The 12,933-nt window shown below is 46.9% G+C and overlaps 2 protein-coding genes across 2 annotated transcripts in view; both read right to left on the reverse strand.

Annotated features, from left to right (window-relative positions):
- LOC132456257 (proteinase-activated receptor 2-like) overlaps nt 1–12,933 on the reverse strand; it is a 155,117-nt gene that overhangs the window by 101,159 nt on the left and 41,025 nt on the right. The gene's annotated exons all lie outside the window — the stretch shown is intronic.
- Nucleotides 5,781–8,268, reverse strand: LOC132456599 (proteinase-activated receptor 2-like). Its single transcript, XM_060051012.1, has 2 exons — nt 8,263–8,268; nt 5,781–7,383 (listed from the first exon to the last, which is right to left on the reverse strand). The coding sequence occupies exons 1-2, from the start codon at nt 8,266–8,268 to the stop codon at nt 6,199–6,201; spliced, it is 1,191 nt and encodes a 396-aa protein (XP_059906995.1). The 3' UTR covers nt 5,781–6,198.

Below are 12,933 nucleotides of genomic sequence, written 5' to 3' on the forward strand. Positions count from 1 at the left end.
CTGCGATCGCGGGATGCTGATTTCCTCACAGCCTGAGAGCTATGAGGAATACAAGTGATTACAACACATTTCTGACAGCTGAACATTGCGCAGGGCTCTCCGTGAGACGCACGCAATTCAACCCATGCACACGCTCACACGCCACACAACTTGCGCCGCTATTTAACAGTGGAAGGGTAGGAATCAAATGCGTCCGGGTGAAATTTCAAAATCGTCCGGGATTTTATTAAAGCCTCAATACATGTTCACATTTAATTTGCGTTGCGTTCCTCTGGGTCTGTCCCAAACTAGTTGGGCTACGCCCTCCCCTACTCAGTTCTGTTCGCTTTGCATTGGTGGAAGTGAGTAGGGGGAGTGGTTAAGTAAAGCCTTCAGATTGGACGGTTTGACTTACGCAGTTACCGTCGTGTATTTATTTTTTTACCATTATTGTTTCATAGGGACAAACATTAACACATTTCTCCTGCAGGAGATTGATAAAGTTCTATCTATGTAACAGAAGGAAACACTTACTCATACTCCATCAAATATTCATACTCATACTTTGCACACTTTACTGAATGCTACAGATATATTTTTAAGCATTGGACTGAATGCCACAAAAATATAATATATGTTTTTCACGTTTGCAACGTTTAAAAGTTCAGGGAAAAGTATATCCCTCTACTGGTGTTGCTTAGGCCAATATCCTTTTGAGGCAGTGTTGTTTCTGAATATTAGTGTTAAGGGCCAATAATGCCTACTATCATACATTAGTCACCATGTCTGTGGACAAATTTGTATGCAGTCACATATTAATATATCCAAACAAAATCTCACTCTGAACTCAGTTAAAAAATGGAGAGCCCTGCATTGCGCATCTGTTGACCTTTATCCATTTACAGTAAACAGATATATTTTTCTTGCTGGAAGAACTTTTATTTTGAAGAGCACAGGGCAACGAAGCACAATAGCCAATAAGAGGACCCACCCACCGGCGGAAACCAGATATAGAGTGGCGAAGTCACGCCCCTTCCGGTAGGGCTCATGGGACCTATGAGATCGAAAAATATGAATGGGTGTCAATGGAGAGAAAATAATTATTTTCTGGTCCCGGTCTTTATATGCCCTGGATTACACATATGTTGTTTGTGGATTTAAAGGATAATTTTTCATGCAAAGAGTTCGACCGTTTATTGTGCAATTGTTCAGATAAAGGCTGTAGAAAAAACACAACGAGAAAGACTACACGGCTCGTATGTGACGTCACGCTCCCTGCGACTGGCGTGGAGAAGACCGACAATCTTCCCATCGGCATAACTGAAACTCTGCACGTGCCCCGACTTATAATGGTTTTCACCTCTTTCGATGCTTTTATCCTCCCCTTGGAAAAAGCGGTGAAGTGGGGCAGAGAGATCGCCATCTCTGTGCCGAGTTCCAAGGGCGGTTGTGGCGACGTATATCATATGCGTCGAGAGCAGCGAAGAGCTGTAGTTCACAAAGGGGCCTCACATAAAACCTAAAATTATCAAACTTCTTCACGAACATTTTTAGTTTTCTTTGCATGAAAAATTATCATTTAAATCCACAAACAACATATGTGTAATCCAGGGCATATAAAGACTGGGACCAGAAAATATTTATTTTCTCTCCATTGGCACCCATTCATATTTTTCGATCTCATAGGTCCCATGAGCCCTACCGGAAGGGGCGTGACTTCGCCACTCTATTGAGTGGTAAATTCGTTTTCTGAAGAAGAACCAAAAAACGAATAAACAAACTCAAATTTTGATTTTCGTTTTTTTTGGACAAAACGAAAAAACGGCTGGTTTTTGGTTTCTGCTTATGTCAATTATTCCCAGAAAAGAGAGTAATAAAACGTACCTTGCTCCGAGCGCTCTCATAGAAAAGGACATGCCATTTCTAACACTTTCTTCTGTCGGAGAGCTGCCTTCAGCCTTATAGACAACAGACTCAGAGTAGGTCTAACCACCTCCTGACTCGAGTAGGTTAGACCCACGGCGTGTGTTGCCGCAGGAACTAACTTTCGGTTGCGCTGAACCTGCTACCTGAAACGGAAAACCCAGAGTTTCCACTAACTCAGAGCGAACAAACTCGGGGTTGCCTCAAAACCAGCTACCTGAAACAGGGCTCTGGGCTCACCCTGACTGGTGTAAAGGCCCCATAGCATTTGTAGGGCTTTTCTGACGCCTCTCTCATCACCAACGATAGGCTTTTGTCATCGAGGAATTGAATAACTCTGCGTAGCATTCTCTGTTGTTTACAGGGTCTGGATGGGCGGTGGAGAGTATTGTGTCCTTCTCAGGTTGCCGAGAAACTCTACGTCCCAAAGTTCATAGTTATTTTCATCTCCATCAATAACTAACCTATGCCATCTTCCTCCTGTATCACGCCTGGGGCCTTAACCTCTTGGGCTTTCCATTCTAGACCCGCCCACCGTCGGAAACCAGATATTGAGTGGTAAATTCGTTTCGCTCAGTAAGAACCAAAAAATGAACAAACAAACCGAAATATTGATTTTCGTTTTTTTGACAAAACGTAGAAACGAATAAACAAACTGAAATTTTGATTCTCGTTTTCTTGTCAAAACGAAAAAAAGAAAAAAACGGCTTGTTTTCTGGTTTCTGCTTGCGTCAATTATTCCCAGAAAACAGAGTAATAAAACGTACCTTGCTCCATTTGTATGGGCAGAGGATGGGGATGATGTCTCATGTCTTATACCTTTATCGCTTAAAAGTGAGTGAAAAACATTACTTCTCTGTTCTGTGCCATGGTCTGATCTGATACACTTGATTGTACCATACGGTGCATTGTCTGCAAGGAACATCTGTTGATGAATTGATGATGAAAAAATATCTGTGAATAAAATTAGCAGTTGGCTCAATTGGACCTTTTATGTCAGTGTGCACCGATTCTATAGGTGCATTTTTATTCTTTTTATCTATTAGGATCCCCATTAGCAACACACCGGAGTGAGAGCTAGTCTTCCTGGGGTCCGAAAAATAAAATGTAGACAACAGACAATCACTTGTTTGACATTATGTCAAACAAAGTTCTGTGTAAAGTATCATTTACACAAACCTAGATATATCACCTTCGACATCTTGAGAATTTAATTGTTGATATCAAGAATTAACTTTTTGAATAGTGAGATTTGAGTTGTAGACATCATTAATTATAATTGCAACTAGTGAAAATGACATTATGGATACGGTGGCTTGGAATTATAACTAGAAAAAAATAAATTGTTGATATCTACAATTGCTGCTATCGCTACTGGTTATATGTTAAAAGAGTTTGCCATAAATTGCAGCACTTAATGGCTTAATGGCTTTTGGAGCCATTAATGGTTCCATTTGGAGCCATTACAAATTCTTAATGGCTCCTTCTTGACGGAAATCGCTCTCAATACGGCCGCAATTCCCACATCCTTAACAGATGATGTGCCCACTTTCATAACATTGTCAGATTTTGTTTATGTGTCTAATTTTTCTGTCTCTTCAAAGCTTGGTGGATTCTTTCTTCAGTGAAGTGAGCTCTGTATACAGGGCAATACTTCTTGGCTCACCCTGACTGGTGTAAAGGCCCCATAGCATTTGTAGGGCTATTCTGCAACCTCTCTCATCACCAACGATAGGCTTTTGTCATCGAGGAATTGAGTAACTCTGCGTAGCATTGTCCGTTGTTTTCTGGGTCTGGACAAACAAGTATTGTGTCTTTAAAGGCAGAATATGTACTATTTCGGCATTCAATTATGTAAAAACTACTAGACCTATGTTATATAATTCCTTTTCCCAAATGTTTCTAATCATTGCTAATCCTTACATTTAAAAATGGAAACGTCCCGGGCAATTTTGTCGAGCTTTGTCATTTTCCCCTTAACCTATAGCATCCAGGAAATACAGCAAACCCAAAGAGTGAGGAAGGAAGTCGGTGAACTAGATAGCTATCCACTCTGTTGTTGTTTCATTCTATTGTTTTTATTGCTCACTCGTGATGGACTCGTGATTAGAAAAGAATGAGAGAGGAGGCATTACATACCTCATTGCTCTCCCATCAGAGGAAGTGACATCACAGATGCAAGTCACAAAAACAAAAGGCGAATCAAACAAACCAAGAAGGTTATGTGACAATAGGAAAGATACAAGAGTAAACATTGGTGTGGCATTCTCAAGATGGAGAGCATCGTGAAGAGCTGGAGAGAGAGAGGACTACAGGACTACAGAGACGCCAACCTCACAGCACGTGTTCTACGAGACAAGTAAGCACCATTTGGCTCCTCACATCTCACGTAGTACTAACAAGAGTAATACAAGTACTAACAACAGTAATAAAAGTACTAACAACAGCGATAATAGTACTCACAAGAGTAGTAATAGTACTAACAGTAATAAAAGTACTAACAACAGCGATAATAGTACTATCAACAGTAATAATAGCATGCTGCATATTATTTTTTGATAACTGTTGGAAAACATTAACTATCCTCAATGTTGATAGTTTTAGTGTTACAACTGTATTATATGATGAAAGCACATGCAGTCATACTGTAAGATCCTCATGTTTTATGAATGAGAACGCTTAACGTATTTTAATCATTTCGCCTCACTAATGTTAACGTATAATGGTAAATAACTTCCCTTTGCAATTATATATAATTAGGCTGGGGAATTTGTTACATGTTGTTATATGTTTGATAACATTTTAACCTTATGTAAGCTATCAATCACTGCTTGTGTTCGATACATAATAAGTGAACAAACACACATTTTGCGCTTTTCATGATCCTGTGCCAATTATATTCATTCATATTCATGCATCCAGACACAAATGGTGGGTAACGATGGCAAGCCACCATTCGACACACCCACACTCACACACGGGTGTGTGTGGGTGTGTCTGTGTGTTTAAGGTCATGTTAAAACGTGCGTTGCGGTGTGACGAGGCAGCAGCCCCCGCGGTAGCCCCCTGCTGCTCTTGTTTTTCCGAGAGGTGCCAGAGTTCTTGAGTGCACTAAAGCAGGGGTTCTCAAACTATATGGGGCCGGGGACCCCCCCATAGGGCAGAAATTATTTCAAGGACCCCCTCATAACCGCAACACAAATGTAATCATATAGGCTCATGTCTATTTTTTCTGTTAGATGCTTTTGAACTCTTTTATGCTTCAATCATTCAGTGCTAATACCACAATAGTGTTAAATAAGCATTTTATTGTATTTTGGCATAACTTTACAACATGTAAATAGATTTAACTTTTTTATAAATGTGTGTATAACAATTTCGCCCACATACACGCACGCGCACACACACATACACGCACACGCACACGCACACACACACACACACACACACACACACACACACACACACACACAATACCCAACCCAAACAAAACCAGCAAAAACATGACACGCAACATTGCCCAATGTTGTCACAATGGACATGGGACAACGGCAGAGGACATGTTTATTTCCAAATGTCTGCAAGGATTGGTTTACAAGAGAGATAGTAAAGTGGTGCAAAACAGTTAAATTATTCACCCACGTAAACACGTTACCTACTGTTACCAATGGTCCATCGTAACAAATCGCCTGCTCGGCATGCCATGCATATATGGATGAAGCTTTGAAGGGGACGCAAAACACAGCTTTGGCAACGCTGTTGAAAGCTGATTGGCTGTCATCATGCGTTTGCTGCCGAAAAGTTGAAATATTTCAACTCGAGCAGCATTTGACGCGCCGCAAAATACGTGAACGAGCCTGCAGCGCGGGCACGGGCGTGCTGCGCTGCAAATCAAATCTTGCCGCACCGCAAATCAAATTTTGCTGCCGGTTTTCTCGGCAGCAAGTGGTCCGGCAGCAAACCTGCAACGCGTCTCTACATTCACTTTGAATGGGATCGTGCTGCGAGGCATCTTTTTGCATCTTTTGGTGTGAACGCAGGGCAGACTCGAGCATGCGTTGACAGGTTGACGCAATGTTATCAGAGTTACTATTGGCCGAAAATTAAAGCAGGGGGTGGGCTGAACACAATGCGCCTGTTTAATTGGCTTTTATTTAGTTATTTAGGTGCGAGATGTGAAGGTAAAGCCTGAGGGAGTTTGACGTAATGTAAAAGCCGAGTGTTCATTGGTTTAACGTTACGCCAACGGGAGTAATAACGACCGGCCCAACATTTTTTCCATAAATACCGGTATGTTTATGTTGTAACAACAAGCTCTTCACGGACCCCCTGGCAACGCGCCGCGGACCCCCGGGGGTCCGGGGACCCCACTTTGAGAACCGAGGCACTAAAGGACAAACGCATGCGCTCTGCCTTGCGCTGGCTGCGGCAGATGAGTGTGTTTCGTACGTGTTCGCGGAAGTCCTCCGAGATAAAGTAGTAGACGAAGGGGTCGATGCAGCTGTTGAGGCTGGCCAGGCACAGGGTGATGATGTAGAAGTTGTAGCTGGTGTTACTTATCTGGGCAAGCAGGAGGCCGTAGTGCACCAGCAGCATGATGTTACTGGGACTGAAGCACACCAGGAACATGACCAGCACGGTGATGATCAGCAGCACTGCCTTGTGTCGTTTCTTGGCGATGGCCTTGTCCGTCATGGAGCTCCGCAGGGCCTTGAGCATCAGCACGTAGGCCACCAGGCACACCGCCGCCGGCACTACGAATCCCAGGATGCCCATGGTCAGGAAGTAGCCGGCCGCCAACTCCCTCTGGTTACGAAGGGTGACGTCATGGCACGTAACGATGTCCATGTTGCTGACCCTCACCGTCTGGTCGTACAGGAAGAGGGGCGTGGTTAGGACCCAGACCGCCAGCCAGATCAACACGGAGACGGCCACGCTCACAGTGTTGTCCTTTCGTTGCCGGGACAATGGCTGGATGACACCCCAGTAGCGCTGAATGCTGATGCAGGCAATGAAGGCGGTGGAGCAGTACATGTTGGCGTAGAAGAACCCCACCAGGACCTTGCACAGACCCTCGCCGTAGATCCAGTTATTGCCGTTTAAGTGGTAGGTGATCTTCAGAGGGATCCAGATGACAAAGAGCAGGTCACACAGCGCCAGGTTGGCCATGAAGATGGAGGACGGATTCTTCTTCTTAGTCCGGAATAGAAACACCCAGAGGGCCAGAGCGTTGGCAGGCAGACCCACGACAAATACGATGATGTAGACGATGGGGAGGAAGACTGTGGTCAGCGGACTCTTCAAGACCGTTTCATCTCCGACGCTGATGGTCACACTTCTGACGCTGATGATCACACTTCCGATGCTGATATTCACACTTCTGTTGTTTGCATTCTTCTCCTTCTCGACGCCATCAAAGCCTCGACCGTCGTCTGGAATGAAATACAAAGAAAGTATTTCTGTGTCCAACTGAAAGTTCCACTTTAAAACACATATTCAATGCCTCAGGTCAACTTTTACTTTTTAGGTGAATGCTCCTTCCATAATCTTTCAGCTAGAGACTCCATTCTAATTTTAAAATGTTTAGATTAGCTTGGAATCATGCGCTTCAATTCAAAACAGATATACAGTATATATTTTTTTAACTTTTTAAATATAAATTCTTACATTGGAAGTCAATGGGAGGACGGTGGAGCTGTCCCCCCATTCTCTGACACTTCAACCTTCGTAACTTGGTCATTTTAAAACCTCTAACCTTCATTCAAACATTTAACAAATCAACACACTTGTATCTTCATGCATATCAAACAGATTTTCGATTACATTTTTCAGAATCACAGTTTAACTTTGTATATTTTCAGTTGGTCTCATTCCGTTGAGGCTAGAAAGTGAGGACGTTGAAGATAGATGCAGGGCTCTCAAGTCTCGCTCATTCGGCGTGAGACACACGCAATTCGACCCATGCACATGCTCACACGCCACACTTCGTATTTCTCACGCAGAGAAATTACCAGGATAGCGCCCACCAACTTGCGCCACTATTTAACAGTGGAACAGGTAGGAATCAAATGGGTTCCCCTTACGAAGAGTGACCAGACGTCCTCTTTTGCCCAGACATGCCCTCTTTTTGAGACACTTTCAAAAAAATTGTGTCCGGGCGGAATTTCAAAATCGTCCGGGATTTTATTAAAGCCTCATACATGTTCACATATAATTTGCGTTGCGTTTCTCTGGGTCGGTCACAAACTACTTAGGCTACGCCCTCCCCTACTCAGTTCTGTTCGCTTTGCATTGCTGGAAGTGAGTAGGGGGAGTGGTTAAGTAGAGCCTTCAAATTGGACAGTTTGACTTTAGAGTTACCGTCATGTTTTGTATTTATTTTTTTGCCATTATTGTTTTATAGGGACAAACATTAACACATTTCTCCTACAGGGGATTGATAAAGTTCTATCTATTGAACAGAAAGATACACTTGGTCATACTTTACACACTTTACCGCAGCATTGGCCTACTGAATGCCACAGATATATTTTAAGCATTGGACTGAATAACACATAAGTATATAAATATACTTATGTGTAAATATATATTTTTGCACGTTTGCAACGTTTAAAAGTTCATGGAAAAGTATAGCCTCAACATGTGTTGCTTAGGCCAATATCCTTTTGAGGCAGTGATTCCGAATATTAGTGTTAAGGGCCAATAATGCTTACTATCAGAGCCCGTCTACGAAGAGCCTGGGCACTTCCTATACGCCCCATTGTACCGATCTTGGTTATAGTTCCATTAGACATCCACTGGGGGTGATCGCGGGCGAGTCCAGATTGAATGGGAGTCTATGGGGCTAGACGGCTAAATATGTCTCTTTCACCTGCTTGTCGTTGAAATATCGCAAATTTTATTGTAGATTCCGCAAGTTCAATATAGATTATAGTTCAAAAGTCGAATGAATGAGTTCTTATGTCCTTTCGATTTCTTACAGTTTGGGCCGTTGTTGGCCGTACACGCTAGCATTCTGCTAATGAATGCTGATTGGTCAGGCCCAGCTAACACACGACCATACGGCAACGTTGCCTATATGTCGCCATTTGGTCATGGCAACATTACCTCATGGCAACGTTGTGGCAACAACGCCACGACGTTGCCTACAGGAAGTTGCCATAAAGTAAACAAATAACATTGCCGCGACGTAGTGGCTTGGTAACGTGAGTGACGTTGCCACAACGTAGCCTCTAGGAAGATCTGTATCGACCTCACTCTGGCCGTCACTACGGTCTAAAAAGGGAATGAGTACATCGTTCTGCCTATCACCGAAACCATATGTCAAAAAACGTCATGCCCATGACCTCCGGAAACAGAACATCCCGCACTTGTAAATAGCATGGATTGCTACCGGTTCGTCCTCTTTACATTGATCGCCTCACCGGACCAGGTAAGACGTTGATCTATTTTTCAGAGCTATAGCACACAGCCACAAGATCGTAACCCACGGGTACAGGCGCCTTTGGGTCCCTGTGGATCCGTGTGGACTGTGTAGTTAACTCTCTTGCGTTAACGTACAGATCACTTAACGTTGGACTGTAAATTGTCTTTTTCGTTTGTTTGGTAGAGCACTAGCGCACCCTAGCCAGCTGTCTGCAGCTGTGCGGTTTGTGTGAGCCCGCTAGGTTGCGTCCGCGCACTGGTGCGGGCCACCGCTGCGTTTTTTAGTTGCTGTTTGTGACCAGACACAAGGCGAGCCTTCGCGACGTGTTCGTGCGTGCCTGCAGGCCACCTTGCACTACGGGCAGATTGTTTGTTGCCGGTAGTATATTTTTTGAGTTAAAAACTCCCAGAGTGAAGTCTCCCTTATTTAAATCTTTGCACTACTCTACCGCTGTTGCAGCTGGTGGGTTAGTTAAGCCAGCTGGTGCATCCGTGCACTGGCGTGAGCCACTATAATTTGTATTGTTGTAGGCACAATATCGTGTCATATACTTTTGATTTGTGGTTAGCTTCTCTACTGGCATTTATAGGTAAGTAGCCAGGAAGAGTGGAGATTATTGTTCAAAAAATAAATAAATAATTATTTATGATTTTGGTGTACTGAATTAGTGTATGCTTACTGAATTACCAATAAGTGTGCATTGTCATTATTCAGCCAATTACTGTCTTCACCTGGGTAGTCACTCCTGACTTTGCGTCAGTAGAAGTGCTTAATCAAACATCACCCTATCGCCGCCGTCCGCAGCCGCTGGGGGGAGTGTGAGCCGGGTCAGGTGCGTCCGCACGCCCTTGCCAGCCACCAAGGTGTACTCCTGACTTTGCGTCGGTAGAAGTGCTTTATCCAACAGCGCCCTATTGCCGCTGTCCGAAGCCGCTGGGGTAAGTGTGTGTTCAGGTGTGTTCGCGCGCCCGTGCTGGCTACCAGAGCCCTCTGGTTATTCGGTGTTGGGGGAAGTGCAATTTGCCAGAATGGCCCCACACCACTACAGAATCTGCAGCGCGGCGATGAGCGCTGACGATGGGCACAGAGAGTGCCCTGATTGCCTGGGGGCCATCCACGTGCTGGAGGACGTAGGCAACCCCTGCAGTGCAGCAGTTGACCTGTCCAGGGGGGAGCGACTTGGCCGTGCCAACCAGGTGCGCGGTCACGCGCAGGAGGGCAGGGCGGAGAGGCGATGCTCACCCCTTCGGTCGCCCCGATCCCGTAAGCGTGGGCAAAAGCACACACGCAGACATTCAGAAGATCGGCAGTATGAGTCTCCCCGTAGGTCTGACAAAGAAGAGACCCCCAGGCCGGCGAAGCGCCCCGCCCCGGCTGAGGCAGCAGGGAGCGGTAGCGCAGAGTCGGGTCATATCCTCGCAGTCCTCCAAGCACTAACAGAAAGGCTAGGCAGGCTGGAAGAGCAGAGAGGTCCGCCATCCCTACCATCAGGCCAGCAGGGTTTACCCTTACGCAGGCCTGACAGCCAGGATGAGCGAGAGGATGAGGCCAATGATGTGTTATCTCTCCTGGCATCACAGGCCACGGAAGACACAACAGGTGGAGCTGGCCGCGGTGGTGAACCACGTACGGACTCTAGAGGTGAGTCCACAGGGGTGGGGGAGACGCCTGTTATCTCTCTGATGTCCAGGGTGGTGAGTGCCGTTAACATCCTGGGCCTCCAGCCCCCCACACCGGACCCAGTCCCTCAGGGGGGTGTTTGGGATGGCGTCTCGCACACTAGCCCCCCACCTTCTATTCCTGTGGCAGAGGACTACACCAGGATGCTCACGTCCAGTTGGGGCAGGGCCTCGAAGCGGCCCCAGTTTAATGCAGGCTGCCGTCAGCTGGCAATGACTGTTTACCGAGCTGAAACAGGGCTTGGGGACATGCCACCAGTGGAGGCGTCAATTGCCTCCTGGACATCGCTGGGCCCTTGCCCGGGTATCCACGTAAGGATTGTGCAAAGACGGACCGCCTGGTCACTCGCTCCTTTAATGCATCGGCACGAGCAGCCCGCACAGGCAACGCTCTAGCTATGACACTGGCGGCTCTGCGTAGGACGCTGGACCCGGCGGACGGAGATGCCATGGGCCTGGTGGAAGCTGCCCTATCGGCTCACTCCCAGCTTACACGTGACGTGGGAGATTCGATGGCTGCTGCAGTGTTGTGCCGTCGGCAGGTGTGGCTTGCGCAGACCTCTCTGCCAGAGGCCATCAGGACGGAGCTGCTCAATCTCCCTGTGGCGCCTGGGCATGTTTTTTTCATCCGGAGACCCAGGCGGTGTTGGACCGCACTGAACGTGCTGCAGCGTCTAGGGAGGCGGTCCAGCGCATATGTATTAGAACAGGGCTAGCCGCTAACCAAGCGCCAAGGGGTAAGCCCAGGCAACAGCGGCCCAGCTGGCCTTCACGGACAGCTGGTAACTTTTGGGACCGGCCTGTTCAGGCGGCATACCAAGGCCCAGCCCGAGGTCCTCATTCCAGAAGGAGACGGGGACAGAGACCGAGTAGGGGCAAGTACGCAGGCCGCTGCGGCGGTGCTGCATAGCGGTCAGGGGCTGCCTGTCGGATGCCCTTCCCAGTTGTCTCGGATCTCCTGGGAGGGGATCGTGCCAGACCCTTGGGTTGTGGCAACAGTAGCCCATGGGTACCGGCTACAATTTCGACGGCGGCCCCCGGCTTTTTTAGGGGTCAAGGTAACGCCTGTAAGAGACCCAATTTTAAAGTCAATGCTCGACAAGGAGGTCCAGGAGCTACTTTTAAAAGGTGCCATAGCAGAGGTACCACTCAAAAGCGCACAGCAAGTTGGGTTTTATTCCAAATATTTTATTGTGCCCAAAAAGGACGGCGGTCAGCGGCCTGTTCTCGATCTAAGGCCCCTGAATCAGTACCTCAAGGTGTTGCCATTCAAAATGGTCCACACCGCAGTGGTGATAGGTCAATTCAGCGGGGAGACGTGGTTTACGTCTCTGGACTTAAAGGACGCCTATTTCCATGTCCCAATCTGCCCGGAACACAGGCCATACCTCTGGTTTGCCTTCCAGGGCAGGGCGTTCCAGTTCCAGGTCCTCCCCTTCGGCCTCTCACTGGCCCCAAGAGTTTTCAGCCGAGTGGTCTCCGCCACACTAGCCCCACCACAGGCACGGGGATTGAAAATACTCCCGTACCTGGACGACTGGCTTATTTGCGCCCCCTCTTGAGAGCAGGTAGTGCGCGACACCAATACGTTGCTGGCCCACATCCAGTTCTTAGGCTTGTGTGTGTGCAGCCCCGTCAACAGGCAGTGTTCCTGGGGATTCTCTTCGATTCAGCCAGTATGAAAGCGTCTCTCACTGGTCGGAGAGCGTACAGCTTGATCGAGACCCTGAGGCATTTTCGGCTGGGCAAGCTGGTTACCGCCAACAGAGCCCAGAGACTGCTGGGCTTGATGGCTGCAGCAGCTGTAGTGGTTCCACTTGGCCTGCTGAGGTCTCGGCCCTTCCAGTGCTGGTTCAATGCTTTCCAACTCCACCCAAGAGACGACAGGCAGGTCAAGCTGCGTGTTTCTCGAGCTTGCATTTGGGC

The sequence above is a fragment of the Gadus macrocephalus genome, chromosome 4 (genome assembly GCF_031168955.1).
Source record: "Gadus macrocephalus chromosome 4, ASM3116895v1".
NCBI lineage: Eukaryota > Metazoa > Chordata > Actinopteri > Gadiformes > Gadidae > Gadus > Gadus macrocephalus.